General features: G+C 40.6%; 2 protein-coding genes across 4 annotated transcripts; both read left to right on the forward strand.

Annotated features, from left to right (window-relative positions):
• The first annotated feature begins 1,216 nt into the window (after positions 1 to 1,216).
• Positions 1,217 to 15,518, forward strand: vegfba (vascular endothelial growth factor Ba). 2 transcript variants are annotated; one of them, XM_020110094.2, is made up of 8 exons: positions 1,217 to 2,099; positions 5,890 to 5,941; positions 6,035 to 6,231; positions 6,323 to 6,396; positions 6,509 to 6,544; positions 9,714 to 9,797; positions 11,137 to 11,370; positions 11,648 to 15,518. In XM_020110094.2, exons 1-8 carry the CDS (start codon positions 2,022 to 2,024, stop codon positions 11,667 to 11,669), a joined length of 777 nt encoding a protein of 258 aa, XP_019965653.2. In that variant the 5' UTR covers positions 1,217 to 2,021; the 3' UTR covers positions 11,670 to 15,518. The 2 variants fall into 2 exon arrangements, with proteins under 2 accessions (XP_019965653.2, XP_069387913.1); XM_069531812.1 differs by lacking the exon at positions 9,714 to 9,797 and having other exon boundaries at positions 1,226 to 2,099; positions 11,648 to 11,810.
• Positions 15,519 to 20,297: 4,779 nt separating this feature from the next.
• Positions 20,298 to 26,963, forward strand: stx5a (syntaxin 5A). 2 transcript variants are annotated; one of them, XM_020108243.2, is made up of 12 exons: positions 20,298 to 20,430; positions 20,890 to 21,119; positions 22,152 to 22,222; positions 22,496 to 22,551; positions 22,658 to 22,728; positions 22,853 to 22,969; positions 23,285 to 23,341; positions 23,461 to 23,542; positions 24,725 to 24,811; positions 24,962 to 25,065; positions 25,172 to 25,293; positions 25,576 to 26,963. In XM_020108243.2, exons 2-12 carry the CDS (start codon positions 21,057 to 21,059, stop codon positions 25,733 to 25,735), a joined length of 990 nt encoding a protein of 329 aa, XP_019963802.1. In that variant the 5' UTR covers positions 20,298 to 20,430; positions 20,890 to 21,056; the 3' UTR covers positions 25,736 to 26,963. The 2 variants fall into 2 exon arrangements, with proteins under 2 accessions (XP_019963802.1, XP_019963876.1); XM_020108317.2 differs by lacking the exon at positions 24,725 to 24,811.
• Positions 26,964 to 27,903: the final 940 nt, after the last annotated feature.

The raw sequence follows: 27,903 nt of genomic DNA on the forward strand, positions 1-27,903 counted from the left end.
CCAGCGGCTCCTGTCCTGAGACGTCAGCAGGAGATAACTTATCCCCGCATAGCATACAGACACCCTCACCCTTATGTGGCGTGTGAGTGCCCTGTCATAACCCAAACACACCATAATGACTGATTCTGGTGTCAGCATGCCTACACACACACACACACACACACACACACACACAGACACAGATTGAAGACAAGGCTTATGGGTAAGGGAGCTACTACAAAATAAAACCCATTTTTAGAGACGACATACATTGATTTTTATCAGAGCTGCAGAAGCAAAGTGTCAAATCCTGCGGAGACATATCCGTGTGTCTGACGCCCTCTGATTTATTATTTGGAAAACAAGACTGATACAGAGCAGAAAAATAAACCATTGACTTGAATAATGACAGATTGACTCTCAGACTTTCACACCACCTGGATTTCAAATAACTTTTGGGGGTGAAAGGTGTTTTGCATGTTCACTCACATTGGTGTCAATGTGTCATGTCTCACTGGGACACTTGAAACTAACAGCCATCAGTCATGTTAGTTACTCCTATTATTATCACTCGTACTATAATTTAAACTGTCAGCACGGAATAAGACCTGTAGAGACACAGTTGAGTTCTTGTTGACACGGCCAGAAAATCATTCAGGAGTCTTCTGTTGTTTTGTTTTGGCAGAAAGTTGTTGAATTTAAATATATCATTACTTTCATCTATTGATTATTTTCTCAGATAATCAATTTACAGATGGAGAGAGAGAGAGATACTATATGGATCCAAAAATTGCAGAAGATGGATGGATGGATACTTTATTGATTCTGAAAAAAATGCACGAAATGTCATTCAATTTACTGAAATCCAGAATCAACCTTTAATCAAAACAGTTGCAGATTCATCATTTTTTTGTCAATTCACCAATCACTAATGACAAGTTACAGCTCATTATACACAGCTGAATACAAGAATCAGTATATGAAATGCCTAAATTGAAGACTCAACCCACTGAAACACCCAAATATCAGGAATAAAACCCCGGGGACACCTACAGCCATGTCCCCCACTTGGGAGGGGCCCCTGGAGCCCCCCCTCAGGACCAACAGAGACGCCGCACCTGTATTCAGTGCGCCTGTCCCGTTTGGAAAAAGTTGGCAGCGCAATGGTTACGCTGCGTGCGTCTCAAGGGCAAAGGAAATGAGGAAACCGATCACAACAAGAAATGAACACTGCCACATTTCCAGACCTGTCTGTGTGTGTGTCTGTGCTGCTGTGCTGTAGCTCTGCTGCCATGTCAGTGCATGCTGTTATATTAGGTTTATTTATAAGGGGATAAAAAAAAAAGGGAAGATGCGCCTGGAGGGGAAACGTCACATTTTCAGAAGGAGCGACAGTGTGGAGAGACTGTGACCGAGCCGGGGAGAGGAATATGCGGCACTGTCGGCCCGAAGCGTCGGATCATCCCCGGATCAACGTGCTGTGGCTGGAGGATGTGATTTGTTCTCTTCATTTCCAGCGACTCGGGCTTTTTTGAGAGCAGCACGTTTCAGCGGGAATGAGTCAGGCCACCCCGGACCTCACGCAGCAGCTCCCCGGGATCAGGACCAGGACACTGTCGGTGTCCTGAATACATAAGGACGCGTCTTTTTAAAGTTTACGCAAGTGTCACCAGAAATACGCGGATTTTAGTGTCAGATGTGCAGTGATGACTTGAGACAGGCGCGTTTCATGTGCCCGGGATGGATGAGTGTTGCAGCCACCGCGCAGCCTGCTCCTGAGTCCAATAAAGAAACTGGAATCCAGGCTGGAAAGTGTCTCCTGCTGTAGATCATTTGGTGTCAAAGTTTGTATTCCAGCTGTGAGGATGCCACCCCGGGAGGAGGCCGGGACACTGCATTTCTGGACACTGAGCTGATTTGGAGACAGTCTGACGCGCACCTTCATTTCTTTCCTGTTTTTTTTTTTGTGTGGGTTATTTTATTTTATTTTTTTTTTGGATTGGTCCAAAAATATTTTTGCGTGCCCCTTGGACTCCTGCACAATGGGGATTATGCTTCAAGTTATTCTAGGAATGTTTCAGTTCCTGCTGCTCACCAGAATACCCGCGTCTCACGCCAAGGTATGAATGTATGGTTTGACCCGAATAGACTGCAGGGCTGCGGTGGCCAGCCTGTCAGGTTACTTCATATTTAGAGCCACTGAAATGAATGCTTCTTTATTTGTGTGGTCTGGTGGAGATCATGCGGGGCTTTTGTGGAAGTTATCCCCCAGGTCAATGACACTTGTCACTGCTGGCCCTGTGACAGGAGAACTCTCTGGGCTGTAACAGTGTTGAGTGATTACTTTACAGGCACTTTGTGGTATTTATTGTCTCCTGTCATAAACTCATTCACTGCTTCGTTCTTCGTTATAAGACGTAATAAATAAAACCACTGAAGCTTTGCAGATCACGAGCCAGTGGTAAGATCATACTTCAGGGTTGCCAGGTTGTGAAAAATCCTCCCTCAGCATTTGACATCCTGAAATATTCCATGTTCCTTTGGTATTAAGTAAAAAGCGTCAGGGCATCCTGCCTTTAGCAACATGGCAATAATATATTAGTTTAACAGTTAATTTTATATTCGAGTTTTTAACAATTAAACACTGCAGTTAGCTTAGCTTAGCATAAAGAGTCGAAGCAGGGAGAGACAGTTCGCCTGGCCTAAAATAAACAGTTTAATATCGTTCGTTTAATGTATACTAGTAATTAGACTAGACATTAAATGTTTATGTTTTTAGGCTAGGACATGATGAGTGCACACTACAGTGAATTTTTTTAGGGAGCTTTTAAGGTATTGAAAGTCTTTTGAACAGATGGACAGAGCCAGAGCTAAGCTAACTGACCGCTAGCTGCAGCTTCACAATGACTGTACAGGTGATAAAGTGGCTCAAATGTTCTGATCAGAGAGTGATGAAGTTCATTCATTGAATTAAATGTATCAGTCTATTGCCATTCAATTTTTAGAAATAGTCCTGTAGAATCAATGAGCTTCTTAGCGAAACTGACAAGTGTTCCGCAAAAGCATACTTCAGCTTCCAACCTGGCAACCCAAAAGTTATTCTTTATTACTTAGATATAACTGATCTATAAAGCATTCATTACTTCACAGCTGCACCAAACATTTATTTTTCATTATGTATTGATCTGTGGATTAGTTTAATAGATTAGTTAGTTTGTGAAATGACATGAACATAAAGTACAGAAACAAAACCTTGCATTTTTCCAGCTCCCATTTCTTTTCATGTTTGACCAACAATCAAAGATTTTCATTTAGCAGAGATAGAAAATAACAGTGGAGAAGATGTATGACTATTCAAGACTACTACTATATAATTGTCTGTCAGCTGATTAATGGATTTATAGACAAATTGTTTCTGTACTAAAGCCTCTAGCTACCTTTATAATGTTTATAATGGGTGCCTCATTAGACAGTGGTATCCACATACTTCCTGGTTGAAGTTATGCTCTAGATACACACACACACACACACACACACACACACACACACACACACACACACACACACACACAACACACACACACACACACACACACAGTGGCACATACATGGAGGGACCTGAATGTGCTCTCTTTTTATTTATGTCTGGAGACAAGGAACAAGCAGTGCTATGTGGGATCCAGCTCTGACTGTGCTGCTGTATATGTTTTAGTGGTTCGTCATCCTAGACACTACATGGCACACGTCAACGTGCACAGAGGAGCCTCTTCACCAGCTCACAGCTGCTGTCTCACACCCGAGACGCTCTGCTCAACTCGTGCCGTCTGCTTCTCAGGCTGCTTATTTGAAAAAGGGGGTCATCCTCTTCCTCCTGTTGCGATGAAGCTTGGGGTGGGTGTGGGAGAGTTGGTGTATAGCTGCAGGGCAAGGTCTCATTCACACACACATACACACACTTGGCCCATCTGTACAGGGTGCTCGGGGAGTGGCTCAGAGTCTGATGTGTTAGACAGTAGGCAGACAGCAATACCAGTGCAGATGGCACTGGGCGGCCACTCAGAAGTGTTAGTGCGCATGTGTGTGTATGTGTGTGTGTGTGTGTGTGTGAGAGAGAGAGAGAGAGAAAAGAGAGAGCTCCTCGCACATGAGGCTGCCAAAAGGAGGTAATCTTAGCCCCATCCCAAAGACTGATCCAGAAAAGACACACTTACTTAAGCTCCCATCCTACCAGTCACAAAATGGCCTCAGTCCCAGTTTAACTCAGAATCGTTGTGGGCCAAACCTGTGTGTGTGTGTGTGTGTGTGTGTGTGTGTGTGTGTGTGTGTGTGTGTGGTGGTGGGGGGAGAATGGGGAGAAGGGGGTGGAGCAGTTAAAGGGGGCAACTGGACAAAGTCTACATTCCCTCACAAGTGGCCTTGGTCTAAACACTCATAAGTCAAATAACGGCTGTGTGTGTGTGTGTGTGTGTGTGTGTGTTAGGAAGAATGAAACAGAGGGCTGTAAAATGCAGTTTCTCTTTTTGTGTTTTTTCAGTCATGTTACAATGATGTAATGGTCCTGCATTCAGAAGCTTGGTACACAGTATCATAATATTTGACATTTTTGGCTTCTTTACTTACAATTTGAAAATTAAGCCCAGTTAATTCCAACGGGGAGACAAGATTCTTCTGCTTCACAAATCTTTGACATTTTTGGACTTTTATCAAATCTTTGCTTTTATTGGTGAAATATTTGTCAATTTGAGCTGTTTGGGCTTCAGAGAGGAGTCAAGAGGAGTCACAAAGCAAATATATCATGTTTTATGAACATATACGTTTTATGAATGTAAAATCTGTAACAAGCACCTATAAGATAAATGTAATGCAGTAAAGGGACATAACTGGAATGTAATTGAGTAGCAGAACAAGACAAACACCTAAAGGTTGTACTTATGTAATTAAGTACTTCAGTAATGAGTAACAGTACTTTCCACCACTAGGACTTTTCTCACCCAGGCAGCAGTGCACACATAACTGGATAGAGTTAACTGCATCTGGGTAACATGAGATGAAATAGAAATATGTGTAGAAGCTCAACAAAATGTTGGATAGATAGAATACTATCGTTCTCTGTGGGGCTGCTGAAGGTGTTTCAAACTCTATAATCAGGTGATAGACTCCAGAGCAAAGGTAGCAGATACAAGCTGCTCAAAAAGCTCCCCCCCTCAGACTTTCATGCAATTGAGAATATTGTTGGATTTTGGTTGTGAACAGAAACATTTTTAGATACATGTTAAAATGGACCACAACTGTGTGGTGAATATTTCATAACACAGCCTGAAGACAGTTATGTTTAATTTAGCTCTTACGTTACTGTGGACCTGCTCCTACCCTCCTGCATGTGTATCAAAGCTCAGGTTGTCACTTTCTTCCTGTCACTTACCACCATGTACAGTTGACCTTTTCATAAATATATTTATATGGTAGAGTTTGTGAACAGAAAAGCTTTATTCTTTTTAAATAATTTCCAACAGCAGGTTGCTGTGTTTGAATAAGATACTACTTGAATTTGACTAGTTTGGTTTTTAGGTTGATTTGATAATATAGGTATTAAATTCATGATGTAAATCATGGGTGTCTGCATCAAAAACATTGAGGATATATAATAACAATATTATCTGTAAAGAATAGTTGTTTTTCTTTAATTATTGCATCTTTTGGAGACATAACTAAGTCGTAAGCGAACTAGTTTATCTGCTTTTTGACTGATTCATTTCTAAAACACATGTTTCAAGGTTTTGCTCAACTGAAATTAAACCAGTCATCATGACTCCAAAGTACTAACAGGTCAACTTGATGTTGACACGTTAAACTTAGTTAAATAGTGATTTTTCTCATTAACTTTCTCAATATCTTTATTTCTCCCTGCAGCTTGCTCACTGGCGGCCGGCAGACTCGCCCAAATCCAGAGAGGGTCGAGAAGGTATTTCCCCTTCTCCTACAAAGAAGCCATCTTCATTCATAGATCTGAAAGAGTTCACGTAACACACATTATTTTTCTTTATTGGTCCACCAGTGCGAAGGTGGTTGGAGGTGTATTCAAGGAGCGGGTGTGAGCCTCGGGACACTCTGGTGGAGGTTTGGCGGGAGTTGCCGGGGGAGACCCACCACCTCTTTGTCCCGTCCTGTGTGTCGGTGAGGCGATGTGGCGGCTGCTGTACCGACGAGGCCCTGGAGTGTGTGCCCTCGCTCACGCATACGCTCACCATGGAGGTATCCATGCAAATTCACACACTAAATCCCCAGAAGTGAAACAGTGAGATGTGTCTGTGGTTTAATGTGACATTTTCTAACCCGTGTGCAGCTGATGAGGATGTCCTTCATGAAACATGAGCTCATTGAGCTGCCCTTTGTCGAGCACAGCCAGTGTGAGTGCAGGTAATGAAAACACTTTTATTGTCTGTGCACAAAGATAGAGATTCATGATGCACCTGCTGTTCAATGACCTCACTGCACCTCTGCTCTGACACTGTCTGTTTTATCTGTGTAGATTAAAAGAAGAATTCCAGCCAACACCAACAACTAGGTAACAAACTCTCATTTTCATTCTCTCTGTCTTTCTGAATTCTGATCTTTGTCTTGATGTTTGTCTTAAATAGTATTTTAATACAGCGGTTTGTTAGATCTTCAGTTTTCAAACCGCGTCTATCATCTAATGTCCAAGCACTGCACTAATGATGCCAGTTTGATTCTGCTGATGATGCTTCTAATGAGGAGGAGATATTCAGAGGAGTATTTCAGCCATAAACTGCACTTCCTGATTAAACTTAAGTAACTATAACGGACGTAACAGTGTTGAATTGAAGTAGCACTTATTAGCTACTAGTTATTTATTATCCAGGGCCAGCATGCCTTAATAGATCAGTCATTTTATTTTGTGGGTTGAATTTACCATTTTGGAAATGCTACCCTTGCTTCAAATGTCTCAGTCTGTCCAGTATTTCACTTTTTTAAATACTAGAACTTACAAAATACACATGCTCTGTTGTCTGTCACTCCATGAAACATGTCAGTGTTTGCTTATGACATAATGTTAAGTGAATCAACAGTTAAACATAGAGGAATCAATAAGAATATATGCAAACACCACTTGTCTGATTGATGCATCTGAACAGCCAGGTCTCTGATTTCAGTTTAATATGCTCTTCTGCAGCCAACTGTGTAGTTTCTTTCATCATCAATACAGTTAGCAGGAAACATGACACAATGGTGGAATCAAACCAGACACAGAATAAGCCACCGATCTGGCTCACCATGATGCAGAATAGTAATAAGATTGACAAATAAAAATGTTGGATGTGACAAATATTTCAGTGGGATGATTTATCTGTCTCATGCAAGTTGTTTGTGCGGCTTCAAATGCAAAGACATGGACTAAAACATCGTAGAAACAGTTGTGATACGTTAAAGATCTGGGAAATTAGTTTCATAAATTCATGCAACTATTAATATGAAGCCTTTTGGTTGAGGAGCCAGTTGTTTTGTTGAGTGTCAGTCAGAACTGACAGCTGCACACTGTGAAATGGACACTGAGTCCCTGATGTTTGTTTGTGTGCCTCATACAGGCAGGTCCCACCACACAATCACATGATTGCATCTTTAATGTTTATGTCCCCCTGCTTCCTGTTAGGATGTGGACATAAATAAAGGATTCCAATGTATGCGTGTGTAGATTTTTGCTTTTTTAAAGTCAGTCAGGGCTCATGTGTATGTGATCCTGTCAGACTCTATATACTGTATATGTGGTACTACGCTTTGTAGCAGTATAAATGTTTGACGGAGTTATTATGTGTGCTAATATTTGTTTCTGTGTGGTATGTGCAAATTTGTGTGTTTGTTCTATCAGCGAGTAAGCAGCATCTGTGTGACTCTCTCCCAGCATCCCCTGGGACGGCTCTCATCCTGTTGTCACCATAGCGATGATTTTATCTCCCCTGCCATGTGCTCTCTCACAGACCGATGGAGCAGAGTCACGCATCCATGATAGTAAATTAGAGCCACAAAGACAACAGGAGCAGCAACAGACTTGGTTGATAATGTCAGGGCTAAGCTGGTAAACAGTGTCCACACAAACTGTAAAAGTTCAATACAGTTTACAGCCCATGGGATTCGACAAGCGTGAGATAGAGAAATGAAAACTGGCAAATGTTAAACCTGAGCAGCGGGCAGATGCTCTTTGCTCTCAGGACACCAGTACATATTAAATTATAATTATAATTATAAAACAGAGTCAACCTAGTAAAGACACTGGCCACTGTCGGGATGAAGAGGACATGAACTGACAAATACGAATAAAGGACAGACAGAATGAACAAGGACCAAAAATACAAAGCTCAGAAGTGTTTGACTCTCTCTCCCACTCCCACTCTCTCAAGTAATGAATTTATTGTATAGCAGTATTTTAACTTTTTATTCAAGCTGTCAGATAAATGTCATTAAATGTTACTCATTGTAAAGCACATTAACCTCACCTCAAAACAATGTTAGAAACTCAACTTGAGCGGCTACGACAGAGTTTGATAAATGAGAAATTAAAAAAACATTTACTTCTATTTATTTTGACTTGAAATCCACTAAACCCTGACTGTTTCCCTGAGTTGTTTGAGTTTGAAAAAGAGATTTATGATGGTTTTTTCAAGGCTTAAAAGTTTGCCACAGGGCTAATCTGACTTTCAGCACTAATGCCCTTTATTTCTTTAATTTTTTTTCATTCAAAACAATTGGTTTTGAGATTAAAAAGCTGGCCAAGAAACTGTTACAAAAATAAATACAAACAGCAAAAACTGATTGTGTGTGTCACACTACAGAAGAGTAAACCCACTGAAGAATCTGTATCTATACTATTTAATTACATTTTAACTTAAGATGCAATAAGTATAGCTAAATTCAAATTAAGAAGCCTTCATCGTGACAATGTTTTTATGCAAACATATCGAACAGTACATGTTGTCTAACAGTTGTAAACTAGTTATGAGTAAAATAAAATATGTCTGATCCAGGGTTATTATAGTAGAAAACTAAAACTAAAACTAGCAATGACAAAATAATTTAGTTAACTGAAATAAAAATAAAAACGACAATTACAAAAAAACTAAAACTAAATAAAAACTACAATGAACAATGCAAAACTAACTAAAACTAAACTGAATTGCAGATAAATTCAGCTTTGTTTTGCGTTGTCGTTTCGTTTTCTCCCTCGATTACTGCCTGTCCTGCAGGTGATGGTTAAAGAATGAAATTAAAGGACTTGATAAACCATATTTGGTGTCACACATTGTTTCATCCTTTTTCAGCTTCTACAAGTCAAGGCTTTCTCTTAATACCTGGGAAAAACTAAAACTAAATAAAAACTAAATTGAAACTAGTCGATTCCTCAAAATAAAAACTAAATTAAAACTACAAAATCACTTGTTGAACTAACTAAAACTAAACTGAAATAAAAAAGCAAACTGAAAAACTAAATAAAAATAAAAACTATTGAAAATTTCAAAACTATAATAACCTTGGTCTGATCAAGTAATGTAAACCTTACATTACATTGAATGAAGTGATCGAGTACGTTAGGGTCATATCAGTCAACATATTCACCTTAGTGACACTACTAGATACATGGATACTACTTTTAATGTAGGTGTTTAAAAAATAGAAAATGATCTCCATTTGATTTTATTTGTGCCACATTTTGTGTTTCTCAGGCCACATCTGAAGCCGACAAGAAAAGACAAGAAAAGGGAAAAAGGAAAGTCCAGACAGAAGATGAGTGGAGACATCAGAGCTGCGTATGTTGAACACAAATCACTGTTTAGCCTTGAGTTTAACTTTTGACTTAAGTTCAGAACAAATACTGTCAGCCTCAGTGAGAATGTTTTGATTAGGAACAAAACTAGGTTATCTGGTCTACATTATAACTGAAGGACAATTTGTTTTACAGCAGCACCAGTCAAGGACACACACACACACACACACACACACAAACATGCACACACAAAGCTTACTTCAAAGAGTCACCTCTGTGAGATACTGTGGCCCATACACCAAGTTAGGTGCAGATCAGTTCAGGACTTGTTGCGTAATCCTGCCAACAAACAAAAAAGAACAAAAAAAGGTGAGAACATAACTTGATAGTAAATAATTCTCAGCTCAGGCTGTTCAGAAGGTCGGTTGGAAACATTCACGGAATGTGAAAACATCCTGAAACTATTAACCTGTTACACTGTGATCTGAGGGAGGTGCAGCTACGTGCCATGATTCCAATGTTTCAGTCCACTGAAGGACAAATGGTTTAGTGCTCTTTTTCCCCACAACTTTTGTTTTCTTCTGCTTCCCCTTCACTTTGCTGTCAGTCATTTCTGTCCCCTGGGGGCCAGAGGTGGCTGGGTATGGGTGTGATGTCTCTCAGCACCCATCCATCACTGAAAACATGCTTTATTCAGACTCTGGCAAGGGTGAAATCTGGGTAATTTACCCCCGAATGCCACCTCCTCTGTCCATGCCAGCGGCAGGCGTGGTCATCAGGATGTGAACAAAGATGGCCTCTCTCTGCCTCATTAAGTAACTTCATTAGGGCCGCCAGCCTCCCGGGAAGACGTGGGCAGAACCAGCTCCAGTTAATGGACCAACTGACACAGGCAACTTTCTCAGACTCACAGAAAGTACAGAATGTCTGGAAGAGAAACTGAAGGCCTCACAGGCAACTGACTATAGCCAGTACAGACAAGTGACTATAGCCATGGTAACGGACACAGAGACAGACGGACTGAAAGAGCAGAGAGTTTGTCGACAGCTAAAGAAACAATATCGCACATTTGTCATGCATCTCCCACTCACTGCATCATGTGGGTGTGATTCAGACAAACACTGTGCAGGTTCAAACAAGTGTGCATCTCATTTTTAGCCATGCCAGTGACCTTGAATTGCAAAATAGCTACTTCTTTTAGAGCCTGTGTTGGTCCCAGATGGTGGTTTATGCAGCAGTGTTGTATGATTCATCACAATTTTTCATTTGTCCAATACCCAATAACCAAAAACCTGCAAAACCATCAGCCTCTGCTGTGCTTTAAAGTGTGAATAAATACATTTTGCCCACCCTCACTCTTTTTACACCCCTTTTCCATCCAGGACTCATCCCCCCCTGACTCTTCCTCCCCCATCCCCTCCTCCTCCTACAACACCACCTCCCACCACCCTCTCTTCCTCTCCTGCTCCCTCACCGTCGCCCTCACCGACACCTTGTTGTCGCCCGTGCAAAGGGAGGAAGTGGGCACTGGATGTGATGACATGTGAGTGCCGCTGCACCATTAAAGCTGAGAGCTGCAGCCGGAAAGGCCGTAGGCTCAACCCTCACCGCTGCAGGTCAGTTCACACTGAAAAAAACAACTACTAAAACACACTGAGTTGAACTAGTTAAACTTTAGAAAAATGCAATCTGTGAAGGAAGTTGAACTGCATCATAGAAATTGAAGCTGTATGTTCACTGAACTCCAAACAGTGTGGGTATATTTGATCAGGGAAAAAAAGGTATACGCTGACATGCTCACATTATCTCCAGACTCATATTCTGCAAAATTTCCATGGTTGTCAAAACAATTTCAATCTAAAACTGTCTACACTTCATTATCTATTGTTGCAGGTGTGAAGCCATGAGGACTTGACTTGTCCATCCACTTTCTTTTCACCTCCTCCTCTCTGCATCCTCCTGCTGATTCATCATCCACACTCAGCATCACTGCCATGGAGCAAACAGACACTTGGACATCCACTATCTCAGACTGAAGGAAATATCATCGTAAGCACATCAGAACCCGTAGTAGCGCCCTAGTCAAGCAACACGTGTAGCATCACAGCTTCAATTCACAGTAGAGCTACATAGAGTATGTGCGTGTTTGTGTTGTCTATGTGCAGCCAGACATCTTACCACCTGCTTGCTTCTGTGGAAAAGCTTCCATCAGTCCACATGTACATGTATGCACAGATGTGCAGAGTCACTAAACTCATCCCATGAGTAGAAGGATGGAACAGGAACGATCAAACCGAACGAGAAGAATAGAGATGAAGTGGACCTACGCAGGCGTCAGACGTGTTGATGCTGCAGTGGAAGTTGTGACATTTTGCTCACAGGGAAACTACACATGGGGACGTTAAATCAATGCTAATGTTTGTGCAGACGATTTAAAAAACAGATAATTGGTGGACACATACGCTCAGACATACCAGGAGAACACAGGACGTGCATATGAACTGGCACCCCAGTGTGCGAGGACCTATAGTGAAGCTGAATGCAGGGATGGAGTGTATCTGTGTGGTCTCCCTCTGAAAGACCCAGATGGGTTATCCCTGCAGCCGTTCTCTCTCATTCAAAGCGTATGACCACGGGCTGGCTCTCCAAGCCGCTTTCTGGCATTTGTTTAATTTGGCCTTTTGTCTCCATCTTTTTCTCGGCACCTCGATTGAAAGCAGCCGCTTTGCCTCCCTTTGCCTCGCTTTGAGGCAGTGAGGAGAATGACAATAATGAGGACCTGGCGGCTGTCCACTACTTCACACACAAACATTCACACTTATAATACCAGGAACACAGACAACACTGCAAATGCAGAAACACATTCTCTTTGTGCTGTAGAAGGCACACACACACACCCACAAATACACACACAAACACACACACACACGCTCACACACTCACACAACGTGAAATGAATGCAGGTAGCCATAAGCTTTTGTTCATGCCACACCAAGTGTGCAAATAAATATCTGATGTTTATATTTGCAATTTAATGTTAAGTCCTCTTGCTGTCTTATTCTTCATATTGTATTATACGCCTTTGGTTTATATTTCTATTATAATTCTGTAAAGATGATTGAAGAGTTATTCTATATTGCAGAATGTGTCTTTGTTTTGTTTTTGTTCATCCTTAATCCACCCTTATAAAGAGTCGCTCTGGGTGGCCTGCTATGAACACACTCAGCATCCAAACCGATACCCAAATGTATTGAATTTAAACAGAGACGGCTCACACAGGCCACGAATGGGAGACTATATACATAATAATGTTTATTTCAAACAATCAGTGGGGCAGCGTTGTCCGCGGCACTCAGAAACCAAGCAAATAGCCGTTCCCAGTGCTGTGAAAGGAAAACATGGCTGTTGTTGTAACATGCTCGAGCCAGGATGGAAAGAGTATTATTCATTTGGAACATGACTTGTTTATATTCTGACTGAATCTCTTGGTTTAACTCCATGATCGCTCATGGCTGCTTGGCTGCTGGGTGGGAACTGAGTTTGTTGAGCTGTGTCTGGTCCAGAAAGGATGAGGTCTCGAGCAGCGTGCTAGTCAGCATGACAAGCTAAAGCCAGAGCTCTGCTGCCATGACGAGGACCCACGGTGGCTGGTCAGAGAGTTGAAATCCATTTGTGACACTCATTCAGAGTAAATCTTATTATCGATGTCTTAGCTCCATGAGGAGGAGTAGCTGTTAAACTCTGTGATTCATGTCCGCACTCTCCCCGAGGATTCACGCCACCTTGCTGATTATTGAACAGTCACCTGGAGACAGATTGCAGTCCAGAGTCTGAATTATTTGTGTTATGGCCTTGAAGCTTAAGAACTTTGTTTCAGCGGTCGGTGTGATAAGCTCTGTATTTATTCTCTCCTGAGATGAGATTATTTTTTTCCACGCTCACATTCATTGTTCACTGTTTGTTATAACTGTCAATCAATGCTTCAATCACTACCTCTATATCATATCATATTAATGACCAAGTATTAGAGCATTGTTGTTACTTTCTCTGTGTTATTTCAGACCTCTTCAAAGATAATGTTTTTATTTACATGCAGCAATAAGCAGCAGATTATATGTAGTGATAATACTGGTGTGGAGGAACCTACAGAGGATTTCTGAGTGTGTCTTAGTAATCTGAAAGGAAACGCTTTTTAAAAGATGGAGAGATGAGCTGGACCTCTGAGTGCAGACCAGACACTGTGTGGAACAGTAGATTGTTTCCCAAAGCATTTGTAGCCTAAAACTAATGGTGACCATTCTGGGCTTTTTAAGTAATGGTTTCATATTTTGGGAAATACACTTTAAGTTAAATGAAAGGGTTAAAATGTTTTCAGTAAAAATGAAACAGAGGCTAGCAGTCAGTTAGCTGAACTTTGCATAAAGATTGAACACAGTGGGAAACACATAGCATCGACACAAAATCCACGTTGCAGCGCTAAAAGGTATTTGTTAAAATGTGAATCACTATTTTTTAACCTGCATAAATGAGAAAATGAAAAGTCACAGTTATGTTCAGAAACGTTTGCTAGGTTTTTACATTTGCTATTTGCAAAAATGCCAGGAAGTCACTACTCATGGCCAAGACATTGTCCCTCTCATGACCCCCCGGTTAATTATAATTCGTTTTTACGCAGAACTAACAAGTGAAATATGACAAATAAATCACAGCGCTTAGGGATTTTGTTTCCTTCAAATAGCTCTTGACAAGCTGTTGGCTTAGCTAAATATTTATCATACACTAAAAGATTTCAATTTTTTTTTATTGACATGTCTTAACATGTTGGAGAATGACAAAAGTGTATTTCCCAAATTTCCAAACTATTCTTATAAGTTTGTCTAACTCACTTGCAACTTTTTTATGCTGATGCATTTGTTATTTGTGTAAAAAGACACATTTTCCAACCTTCATTTCTTAATACTAATATTGCATTTTGTAAACAAGCAGGCAAAAGTATTTGGGAAACCTTGAACCTCAGTGCAGAGTGCACTTGTGTTGGAGATTGCAAAGCACATGTTATATATATTAGTCAGTTCGGGGGAACAACAATAAGGAAAAAAAAGAAATTCTGCTGATGGAAGACTCAGACTGAAAAGCTCCATTCATGCAGACATGCCTTATATGTTGATAACATTCCACCAAAGGAGTTGTGGCATCGAATCTTCTTGTTTTAAAGTTCTTATTCTGCAGCACAACTCTTTCAAATATACAGCTTGGACACATTAGTACTGTACTCAAATGTCCTGATCGTGTGAGTATTTAACATCTGTGCTTTGTATCCGCACAGTCTACATTGTACTGTAAAGGTAGCCCTGTTCTCGCCTCCAGTGTCTTAGTAGCCTAGAGACCCCTTACTAACCATGTCACATTTTGTAATCTCTAATACTCAGCCATGACTTTGTGTATGACGTACAGCAAATGTTAGAAATGTATTTGTAACTTCATTCCAGCTGCAATGAATCCCTTCTCTGCAAACACGTTGTACTACTGTAGCCTAAATGTATAAAGAAAAACGTACACTCTTTTTTTGCTGCTACACCATTTGTGCCCTTTTATTATGTCTCTGTAGGAAACAATGCAGTTTCTTGTCGTCTTAGTATAAATGCCAATTAATCAATTCAATGTCCACACGAAAGTGTATAATGCATCGTCAAATATACTGAAAATGATACCAGGATACAACCGTGATGTTACAGATGTTAATAAAGGAAATGTCTTATTTTTCATATAAACTTCTCATTTTCTTCCCGTGGCTGTTAATCCATGCTGCTGTCCCGGTGTCTCACATCCCCCCCCCCCCCTGTTTCTTTTGTTTTAATCCTTCATTTGACAGTAATGAAAGGCAAACAGGCATTTTTGATTACAGTGCCACCCTGTTGTGACGTGGTGTTATGAGACATAATATTGTTACCTCTCCTCCTCTTGTCTGTTCTGCTGAGTCAGTGGCTCAACGAGTACAAAGGTGTGTCGCTCCTTTGTGTGGAAAATTACTCATTTACTCATGTACAGTGATGAAGTACTGGCGCTGTACTTGCAGTTTCGTGTTACTTTATACCTCCTGTCCAACACATTTCAGGGGAGTGTATTTATGAATCTATTCCTTTTTATGTAATTGTTAATAATAGTCACAGACTTTATACAATAAGATAAACTGCAGTCTATGTGTCTGAAGGATGAGGGGAAAACATTGTATCTATTTGTTTCTACTTCAGCTTTCTTGTCCACTTGCAACAAGGTACTACTTAGATAAATCAAACTACTGTATCATTTTAAATTGCCAACTGTGATTTAAAGTTTGCTCTCACACATGAAGTCACAGATATTATAGTCAGAGGCTTCTCTGCTAATCGAGGCTACAGCAGCTTTTATACAGCTTTGAAAAATGATTTAAATCAAATACTAAAACCCAGCTCGTGTTAGACAATTTCCTTTTGGAGACAACATTAAACCCTGGAGTACATCCAGGCGATATCATCCAGCATGACTGTCTGTGGTTAGAACAACACCCCCATCACATTAAATATGATGCCTCTCAAACTAGCTGTGGTGAATTAAAATCGTCTCCTCTTCAACCAGCTACAATATGAACAAGCTGGTTCCAGATGAATGCATCTGTAGTGGTAATAATAATTATAATGATGATTCAGCAGCAGGGGCCGTTCTAGCTCATCACGTTTATTTTCACATTTACAGTTGTTTAGCATGTTTTGCTGATAATCTGCACTTTTACCTGAGTGAAAGTTTCAAATCAAGCGAGTTTGTTGCTTTTTTGCCACAAATGATCAATTATGGCCTCAGTGGTTGCTGTTCTACAAAGGTTACAGTGTGAAACCGTGTGTCTGCACTGATGCTGCTGAGTACCAGGCCTTTCCTCCCCCTGGCGTCAGTAATGATCATAATGATGACGCTGATGATGACGATCACGGTGATGATGGATAGATGAAGTCCTGCCCTCACATTTGTGTCCTCAGAGCAGAACGTGGACTGACGTCTGGGTGATTATGTTAATAGCAGCATATTTCTGTCACAGTTTTAAATGTATGACCGACAGAATTATCAATGGTGGCTGATGACGCTCTGTATTGACAGCAATTTAAATACCAACTAAATACATACTGACATTGTGTGAGGGTTTTAGGAAGAGGCAAGGAGAGGGAAGACAAAAAGGGGGAGAAGAAAGGAAAGTTAAAAAACAAAAGGAGAAGAGAGGAGAGGAAAGTTGGGGAGCGATGAGTAAAAGAGGGGAGATGAAAGGAGAGGAGAGGGAAAAAAGAGAGGAGCGGATGCTGCTGCCAACCTATCTCTCTGGAAGGGCATAATGCCAGTACTAAATATAGCTGCAAGATTAGGGAAACAGAGGAGGAGAGAAAGAGAAGAGGACATAGTGACTCATGCATCATGTTACAGAAAAGATACCTTTACTCTAAAATCTGCTTTTTAAAGCTCTGAGCTTCTCAGAAATGTGTCATAACACATGATGAACAATGGAGAGACAGAAGCACTGACTCTTTCCATAGGCTCTTTGACCATTTGTCCATCAATTTGACTTCCTATGTTTCCAACTAGCATCTCACGTCTCTCTCTGTCTTCGCCTGCCTCCATCCATCCCTCTGCACCCCTCGCTTCATCATCCGTCTCTCCCTCTGCCTCGCTCAGTCTATGTATCAGGACTTCCTGTATTTTTCCACCTTGCTTTCTCTGCGTTCACAGTCGTGTTTTTCTAATGACTCCAGCCATGGTTTCCTCCCTGCTTTTGTAGCAGCAGCTGTGTTGAAGCAGGTACTGTATGCTATCTGGTCTGCAAGAGTGTGTTGTTAGATGGTATCAGCAATTGTGTGTGTGTGTGTGAGAGAGAGAGGGATGAAATGAAAAAGTGAGACAGAAAGAGAGAGAGCCTGAGTTCAAAATGTGCAGGGTAAGGACCAGTTGTGTGTGTTTGCTGACAGGAAAGTGAATATTTTTCAACGTCTCTTGTGAACACAGAGAACTTTACTTTATTTTACAGAACAAACAAGCAGTGTTATCTCCGACAGAAACATGGATCCACAGGCCTCATCTGTCTCGGTCCACTGAAGGACGCCAACCTTGATGAAAGATTTACTCTTCATTTTCACCACATGGGAAACAGCATCGGTGAAGTCAGCCTGAGATTTCACAGCATTTAAGAAAAGGTTTTATTCCCCTAATTTTGAAAAGAAAAGTCAAAATCCAAATGTTTTTTTCCATTTGACAATGAAGTCCAGTTTTATCAAAACTTGTTTTTCAGTGTTTATGACATGAGTGTAGTGATTCAGATTGTAAAAATGGATTTACAGTATTTCACTGACATACACTGTATGAAAAGTGAAACGATCCTCAAGGTCTATAAGATCCATCCAAAGTCATGGTCATCCATTTACTACTTGTTAAGATATTTAGTCATAGTCAAAGTATTGGACCAAACAGCCCTTCTTCTGGTATGACTAAATATGAACAATATGAAAAATATAATGTCAATGGAGCATGTACCTGCACCAAGGACCAACAGTCCCCTTAAATTCAATAAAGCTGCACCAAATTTCACACACTCAGTTACCAGTCCCCTAAATGTGCCTAAATTAGTTTTTCATCAATATCTATGAATTATTTCCTAGGAAATCAGTGAAAATGTTGAAAAATGATCTCAAGATGTTAAAGATACGCACCTAAATTTAACGGGTTCTTTCGTAGCCCATACAGCATCCTTCCATTAAGGTTCACGGAAATCCATAATCTTGGACACAAGCAAGCAAACCAACTAACACACAAACATCACCTCAACAATTGAATGTAAAATAATACTAAAAGCAAAATCAAACAGAGCAGGGCAAACCTCTCTGTGAAACTGATGTGGGTAATTTTCTACATCAGATTAAAGCATCAAACAACGTGTGACAGTATGAAGAGGAGTGAGATGTGTTGGGTGAGTTAAAGTGGGGTATAAAATGTGAAGTGGAGTGGAGGTGAGTGGGGGGGGGGGGGGGGGGGGGGGGGGGGGGGCATAGGGGAGAGTGGAAGGCTGGAGGAGAGGGTGTCTGCGGTTGTGGGTCTCGCAGGTAAATAGGTGAGGGCATAGCTGTGGTTTGACATGCTCGGTCCTGTCAGGTGGGGGATGAGGGTACCAGTAGGAGTGAGAGGAGATCAGAGAGCCTCCTGGATGTTATCTCCCCCCCACCATACCTTACGGTACCTGCAGGTCGACTCATCTGAGGCAGTAGCCAATCACAGTCTGCCGCTGTCTGTCTGCTCATTCCTCTGCTGCACCCTCAAACTTAAAGGGTTCATACTGTTCATTATCTGTTGATAATTTAGGTTTGATGTCTATAATCGTTCTTTCTTACACGTTGACAATGTAAATGCAACCATGACGCACCAACTGGCTCAAATTTCTCCTGAGAAGAATGAATGTCAAAATGCTTCACAATACACTGATTGTATTTATTATACTATCTGTATCACAGTAAGTTCACTTGAACTCCACTATTGTAGTGGTAGTAGTAAATGTAAGGAAAGCAGTGATCCCAACTTTCTCAATATCATCACCACTGTGAATATAGTGTACAATATTGAGAGACATACAGTATATTGGTCATCATTTGCCAAATATGAACTGGTTTATGTTTATAAATATATATATATACATATATGCACCATGATAACACAATATCAGTTAAAAGGATAAGCTGGGTCGCTGAGTCAAACTCTTTTAATTTGATCACTTTTGTTGCATCAAATTACCGTGAAGAAAACCTGGCGCCAGACCAGAATGCACTTTGCATTCATTGTAGGGGCAACAAGGGGTTTAATGGGGCCCACCACCTTATCTTTGCCTCTGGGGCCTCATAGTGGGTTAATCCAGGCATGGACAGGACATGGAAAATGCACCTTTATGGGGAATCATACAGACCCTACAATTTCTAAATAGCTAGCTATTGAGTAACTGAGGCTTGTTTCTTGGTGAGAGGGTGTGCATCTATACACCTGGATCTTTACTTTCTTTACATTGTCGACCACAATGGAAATCCAGTCCTGTTGAAAAGTTGAGGCACTTCACATGTTCAGATTCTTATCCATCACAGAATACCATTGGGGGGAGGTGTCTGAGTGGTCCTGGCAGATGGTGTGGGCCCTCACAGAGCCCGGATCAAGGAGTCAGTGTTGGATCATGTGAAGAGACAGAAGAACTGAGGCCCGTTCTTTAAGACGTTTGGAACAACCTATGTGTAACACCTTGAATACAGCAAGAGGAGAATTGGTGCTGTTTACACTGAATACTGACTTTGTTTATTTGTTTTTCTCACCACTTTACTTTATTTTCACTATAGTGCAATGTGTTTTAGGTATTTTGACTTTGCTTAGATTGAGACTTTTCCCTCTGCAACACTCAGTCATTCCAGTAAATAATCATCAGTGATAATCCCACTCCAGTGTGAACAGGACACAGGGCGACCTCTGGTGGAGGAGAGTTGCACCTGCAGGGATTTTCCGCCTCGGTAAAGTAGACGTGGCAGTGACGTCAATGCCGGAAATGACCCGGATCGGAACTTTAAACTCCTGCGTTATTTAGTTTTCACCAGAATCATCGGGGGCTCTCGAAATATGATCTAATCTCGACTCAAGTAAGTCCCGTCGAATGATTCCAATCGTCTTCCGAATGTGGTTCAACACCGCGGGGTTGGTTTCGCTCGAACACACCGGAGGTTAGAGCGGGAGCGACCGTATGAAAACCCTCGGTTAGCTTTCTGGAGCTAACGTTAGCATGTGGCTAGCCGGTGAGGCCGCGATCAGCTGAGCCTTGATGGGCGGCCTTCACTCTCACACCGGACCGCTCCACACCGTCTCTGGATAATCATTCTTACCTAACAATGTGTATGTTTAGCTCGGCTGTGGCTTTATTTACGAGTCGTGGGCGTTATAACCCACTTATCGCCTGGCTGTTGTTGTGTAGCTCAGTCGGGGTGAAGTGATCTGTGAGCTAACGGTGCCTGAAACCAAACCGAGCTTTATTCAAAACAACCGTGACGAACAGTGAGCGTGTTCGACCCTAATCGTTGTCATGGACCGTCCCTTGTTTTCAGACATGTGTGTGCATGTGTCCGTGAACAACACACCACCGTAGACGTGAGCTCGTCCACAGAGCCGGAGGTCTTCGCGTTCACCCATCACTCACAGCGGAGGAGGACACCGACGCTCCCCGGGCGGCTTGAAGTCTTCAGCGGGCTGGTGACGCTCTCCCGGCAGCAGGATGACGTGCCGTGACCGGACCGTTGAGTTCCAGTCAGCCTGTAAATCTCTCCAGGGCAGACAGGTATGTTGGGACAGTTCATCCAACACCACAGCTCAATAATACAAGTGTGACTCCATCTATGTCCAGGCCCTGGCAGCTTTTGCTTTTGGTTCCTTTTTATGTTTCTCTCCGGTTGGTTTCACTTTGGCTTCAAGTTGTCTAATATATTTAGTGTCGTATCGATGGAGGCCTGTTTAACTTATTAATTTAATTTCTCAAGGCAGACACGTATTAAAAAACAGGGGTTTGTCCAGTGTGCAAACCTTAAATTATTCATAAACCACTCAAGTGTGTTGAAATGTACATGTCTTCAAAGTAGATTCTTGCTCCTGTTGACAGAAGCTGGACACGTGTATTAGTCTCAGCCTCTGTATGAAGGCACTGTTGATATTTCATGTTTGAAAGTCATAGGATGCTGTTGAAAGATATTAAAGACAGACAGAAGTATAATAAAATAATAACATGGTGTTTAGAAAGACCAGATAGCTGAACACAGGGCTTTATGGGGCTTATTAATACCTGATGATGTGCAGATCAAAACCATCCTTAGCCTACTCTTACCTGCAAATTTAACATTAAGCACACATTGGTGTTTTATTTAACTTCTACAGCGCTGGTAAGATGTCTATTATACTCTATTATACACAAATGATTATGGTCAATGGGAGTCAGCAATGCCAATATGCTGACCATTGGTCCCTTTTTTTCTGGAGGATCCTTATCAAACAGTGTAGTCACACATCACAGCAGATTGAATATATTCACAAGATGTCAGCGCTCATTTTTCAGTGACACCACAAACATGTTCACATAGTTTGACCAACAACCTAAAAGCCCTTAGAACTGATCGATATCAGAAGGAAGCATGTGGCCAACATATATCAGAAAATCCATGTATTTTAAATGTAATAATTGACTGTAATGTTTAGTTGGTCAACAGAAATGGAATCAGTGAATTGCCTACCACTTGACCCATCTATGAATCAATGTTGTTCACAGTTGCCTGTCATAAATACTCTTATCTCATATCGTTCTTCTTACCTCCTTTGGCAGAATGGAGTGCAGCCCAGTAAACCAGCTCTCAGCGCTCTCAGGCAGCGCAGTGACTTCACAGTTATGGCCAAGTAAGTTCCCCCACACACTGTTTTTTGTTGTGTTTCAACAGCTAATGAATATTTGTTCTTCGATGTTGATTTTGTGTGTTCAACTATTTGTATTCACACATTATTATCCTCTCCATTCTTATTGCATAATATTTGTTTTGCCAAGCTTATCTTATAGACTGTTAGCAGAGAGGCGCAGAAGAAGATTAAGTTGATTTAATCATCTTATCTAACTCCTGGTAAGAATCCAACCAAGCATATTTCACAGCCACATTTTTGTTTGTTTCCTTGCAGGAGAATTGGGAAAGACCTGAGCAATACATTTGCCAAACTTGAAAAGCTCACTATCTGTAAGTGTTCCATCAGTGTCATTCTAGCATCTTTTTCATTTGTATAAAAATCTTGACTTTGTTCGTGAAGTCTCTGATTCTACATGTTGTCATTTTGATGCTTTAGTGGCAAAGAGAAAATCTCTATTTGACGACAAGGCGGTGGAGATTGAGGAGCTAACGTACATCATAAAACAAGTGAGTACATTTTTAATGTCCCATAAAATGTGCTTTTATAAATATACTCTACATTATCTGTGAATAGAGCAGTTATCTACAATCCTGTAAATACATTTCTACATCTCCTGTGTTTATGTTTTAGGACATCAACAGTCTAAATAAACAGATAGCACAACTGCAGGACTTGGTGAGGTCTCGTGGAGCTCCGGGTGGTCGGCATATCCAAACCCACTCTAACACTATAGTGGTGTCATTACAGGTATATTCAACAAGGTTCAATTCACAATTAATTGTGTGTCTGCTCTGGAATGATTTCGATTTTCGTCAAATATATAGGCTTTTAGTGTTCTTTGCCAATTGAAAACATGTTAATATTATCGTTTTGCTGAAATTTTTAATTCAGTTCTAGTTTTGTTAATATGCAATGAAATTAAGTGTGACATTTTATGGAAGTAGTTTTGCAGACATCAGAAAAAATGTTGTTCACACAGTAGAGGTCTGTAACAAATGTTCACAGCTAAATTAAGCTTTACTTTGTTATTTGTAACTTTACTATGACTTTTTTTATCCACAGTCCAAACTGGCTTCAATGTCCAATGACTTCAAATCAGTCCTAGAAGTAAGAACAGAGGTGAGCCATACTTAACATTTTCTATACTTTATCATTCAAAGTCAGAAAACACCACAACGTTTTGAATCAGACACAGTCATTCATCATGTTCACCGTCTCCATCGTTTGTTTACCTGCAGAACCTGAAGCAGCAGCGCAGCAGGAGAGAGCAGTTCTCGCAGCCTCCCGTCTCGTCTTCTCCTCTGATGGCAAACAATTTCAGTAAGTCCGCCCACACTGTAGCTTCATGCTTGTAGATGCTCACTGATTTTTCTTGACAACGGTCTCGCATTAAAGTAATGGCAGCAACAGGTAAACAATGCATGCTGTTGTAGCTTCTTAAGGGAGTGTTCACTCTATGATATCATCGGTAGGAAAGTTTAGTCTCTGACACATTTTGTGTTGATTAAAATCCTTCATTAGAATTGAACTTTGTCAGTATGACAGAGGAGCTGTCTTCAGTCTGATTCAGGTGAGAGAAAAAATCTCTTGGGTCAAAGGAAATTTCAAGATTTCATTATCACATTCTGGTCTCTGGTTGGTCATGGTCACAGACTGATAAATATATATTCAGCCCAAATCTACCCTCACAAAGGATCCTACCCTTCTCATAATTTACAAATCAGTCTTTCCTAAAGAAACCTTCATCTAATTCACGAAAACTGTGCTGGCAGTTCCAAGTGTAATAGAGTGAACACACCTTTATTTAATCTTGATTTTGGCTTAAGGGGAAAATCAACATATCTGGCAAAATGTGAACTGAGGAGGAGCCAAGGAAATAATTAAACTGGCTTCTAACCAGAGATCCTCTCATTAACTCTGGGAGCTTCCCATGCAGGCATTTACACTGTCAGTGGAAGGTTCATGTGCAGCCTGTAGTGTTCAGGTGTTCTTGGCTATATTTCAAGCAAAGTGTTTATTCTAAATACCTTGAAAGTTATAGATGCATATAAACTCACGAACATAACATTAGATCATAAGTCTTGACATTTGAGACTTATGCTATTGAGACTCACTTTAACATCCAGTGATTCTGACTTTAAAACTTGTATCATTTTACCCATCGTCGTTAATATGCTTTTTCACAAAAAGCTACCTAAACAGAAATACAAAGATATTTGGAACTCTCACAGTTTTCAAATGTTTCCTCAGGGCATAGTGAAAACAAACATTATCAATTAGTATTATAATGTTTTTCTTTACACCTATTCCTTCACATTTTGAATTATACGGTGTCTACAATGAGCATATTGCTTGAAATGAATTCAGGTTGAACAGAAATTTTAACTGCCAGTGTATTTCTCAGAACAACCAGCTTCTGTAATAGGGAACTGCTCGAAGTCCTTGTGAATGATTTAAACTGTATTTGGTCATCTATAATGCAAAAATTAAAAAATATTTTAGGGAGCCGCAAAAAAGGGGCCCAGGAGCCGCATGCAGCTCGTGAGCCACGCAATGACTACCAGGGCTATACAACCTCAAATTTAAAAGGTATTTCCCTGGAATGCTTGACTCTCCCAGTGGGTTTAACTAGCTACTGTATCTGCCCGCTGTTCTCACTGCTTTTCCCCTCTACCATTTAGCATTTCCATCTGGTCTGGTTGAAAATGTGTTTGTGTTTTGCTTGTTGTCTCCCTTCAGAGAGCTCAGTCCTGATGCAGGATGAGTCCCGGAGTCTGGGGGATGTGGCCATCGATATGGACTCTCAGACCAATCCCTTGCAACTCCAACTTATTGATGAGCAGGTAGAATCAAATCTTTGCATTAAAACTTTGACCAAATATGAAAACTGTGCATTTAGGTCCCCTAATGAGGCCCCTATTTGAAATCCTGCTCACTGTGACATTGCAGGACTCGTACATCCAGAGCCGTGCAGACACCATGCAGAACATTGAGAGCACCATTGTGGAACTGGGCTCTATATTCCAGCAGCTGGCGCACATGGTCAAAGAGCAAGAGGAAACTATTCAGAGGTGAGATGGAAGCAGATGGAGTATCAAGGACTGACGTCTCTCAGAAACCAAGGACATAAAAAAAATTTTGCAAGCAAGATTCTGTAATTGGAAAAAGAAACAAGGAGAAATAAGTGCACGCTAGTATGTGAGCAATAGGAATCTTGAACATAAAGTATTGAATAATAAATCCTAGTTGATAAAATGTCAAATATCAGATTAAATGAATTAGCAGTTATGTGATTTGATTCTGTCTTTCAAAGCTCAGTTGCACTGAACCATTTGCCTGTCGCATATTTACAGGATCGATGCAAACGTGGAGGACACTCAGCTGAACGTGGAGGCCGCCCACACAGAGATCCTCAAATACTTCCAGTCGGTCTCTTCCAACCGTTGGCTGATGATCAAGATCTTTCTCGTCCTCGTCGTGTTCTTCATCGTCTTTGTCGTCTTCTTTGCCTAAAGAAAGGAGGACCGGCTAAAGGAAGGAGGATAAGCGAACGAGGGGAAGCGGACGTTAAAACTAAAGCTGGACTGAGACAACACATCCAGACTTTCAGTTTGAAGGACAGGCTCCTCTGTCAAAGTGACAGTTTGATGGAGGCTTGGGATCCACTCAGATTAATACAGACTTGTTGGTTATTCCCAAGCAACAGACTCTATCTTAAATCAAAGATTCAGTGAAGAAAGAAGATGATGAACTCTCTCCAAACAAAAAAGAATAAATTATCTAAAATCCCTGCTTTGTATAGAGAGAGAGCCGAAAACTGCTCTTGTACTTTGACCAACTATTCATAAACATTTAATCAAAGTGGCTATAATTTAATGGTTTGATTCTGCAAACTATCTTTTTAATTTAGTTTATTTTCCTTGTTTTCCCTCCCTTGCCACATGTCATCTGTTATTATCATTATTTCTAAGCCAAACAGCAGAACTGGAGTTTATGCTCAGATTATTTTGCTTCTTAGTTTACCTGCTTTTTATTGAAGAGTGTCTCACTTATCAGCAATTATTCACTTTACACCATTCAGTTATGACGTGGAATATTTTTTATCCATTTCCCTCTGTTTTTCTTTCAATGTCGTTTTGCCAAACGAATAATCTAAATGAACTGTGACACAATACGAAGACATTCTCTGTGGGCTGGCATTTAGTCTCCTCAAGGCACAAGAAGACAGAGCCAGTTAATAAAGGAGACTTTGTTAGTATCATTCAGGAACGAGCTGTATGACATGTTAAGCTATGTAAGAAAACTGTTTTAAATTAAATTGGTTGCAACCGGGAAGCATGTGGAATTGTTGGAAAAGTGTATACCTTCCACATTCGGTGCCGCATGAAGACGACAGCCTACAAGTGTCTGAACAGGAGCCGGGTTTGACATCAGTGCTTCTGACAGGGTTGCGTTGGTTTTCTAAGGACGACTAATGAAGTGACTCATTCAGCCAGATACCCTGGAAGTGTCTGGTTGGATATCACTGTTGTAGTTGTTTCCCTCCTTCGTCTAATGTACAGGCAGGTATTTAAATGACCACAGCTTTTTAAGAAGGAGGAAAACATTCTTCCTAATTTTCCTCTTGTTTTTTTGTTTTTTTTAGCCAAATGCCTTGACTTCAGTGTACAAAGTGCAAATAGTGATAATGATGTATTGATAAGAAAGTGCATATTAATAAAAGAATAATGGGGTGTTGGCATTTATGGATGAGATTTTCTTGAGATAATAGGATTAGTCAGCAGGGATATAATTAGCCATGCTGAGACTCACCAACAGAGAGGTGCTAAATAGAGCCATGCTACAGTTTATATTCCAAACATTTCACCACAGTCGTATGGTTTTTATTTTCTCTTCCTTTCATTTATTACGGTACAGTCCGAGGTAGATATGCATATTAATATTTTTACCTTGTCAGACACAAATGGCAAAACATCCATATATCATGTGTCCCTTTAGTGTAAACTTAACAGTGACTCGTTGCCAAAATTACTTTAGTCTAAAATGTTTCTCAACTGTATTTTAATCCAAAAAACACAGATATATTTGTGAAAAAACTAATGTTTTAATCACATTTATGTTAATTTCTCCAAATAAATTTTATATCCACAATAAAAAATAATTTACAAATGACTGACATGATGAGGACTTGCTTAATGGATACATTATGTGAGCACCTGCTCACTGATTCAAACTGTTGAATGTCCACATGAGAGGCCTGAGCTGAACTTCCCTGAAATCTATGCCGACAGCTGCTCTGTTGTACTATATGTTTTTAAAGGGATGGTAACATGATGTGCATATGATCAGGAACTGTGGTTTGGCGAGCATCAGTTAAAGGGTTTTAGAGAGACCTGAAGCATACGAAGGTTAATCAGTCAAGAGATTTCACTCAAGAAAATCCCATGCAGCACATTTTAGATTTTAATCTACATTAGCGTCTCACCTCTAGGGATGTCAGCATCCATCAGTTTCTGGGTTAAAGTGACCCTCTTACATTTCTTCTAGCGCCACCATGAGGTTCACATTTGTATTTTATTTGGATGGTCATCAGCAAAACAAAACAAAATGTTTACCACTCTTCTTCACACATGTTGAAATGAGACCAATAAAGCTTCTTGTGACAGACTAAAGTTCATCAG

The sequence above is a fragment of the Paralichthys olivaceus genome, chromosome 9, assembly GCF_024713975.1.
Source record: "Paralichthys olivaceus isolate ysfri-2021 chromosome 9, ASM2471397v2, whole genome shotgun sequence".
NCBI classification, from domain to species: Eukaryota; Metazoa; Chordata; class Actinopteri; order Pleuronectiformes; family Paralichthyidae; genus Paralichthys; species Paralichthys olivaceus.

Coding starts and splice junctions, on each gene's coding strand:
- vegfba (XM_020110094.2), top strand. CDS start 2,022: ATGGGGATTATGCTTCAAGTTATTCTAGGAATGTTTCAGTTCCTGCTG. Junction 6,397..6,508: donor CACAGCCAGTGTGAGTGCAG/GTAATGAAAACA, acceptor TTATCTGTGTAG/ATTAAAAGAAGAATTCCAGC. Junction 11,371..11,647: donor CTCAACCCTCACCGCTGCAG/GTCAGTTCACAC, acceptor CTATTGTTGCAG/GTGTGAAGCCATGAGGACTT.
- stx5a (XM_020108243.2), top strand. CDS start 21,057: ATGACGTGCCGTGACCGGACCGTTGAGTTCCAGTCAGCCTGTAAATCT. Junction 24,812..24,961: donor TACAACCTCAAATTTAAAAG/GTATTTCCCTGG, acceptor GTCTCCCTTCAG/AGAGCTCAGTCCTGATGCAG. Junction 25,294..25,575: donor CAAGAGGAAACTATTCAGAG/GTGAGATGGAAG, acceptor GCATATTTACAG/GATCGATGCAAACGTGGAGG.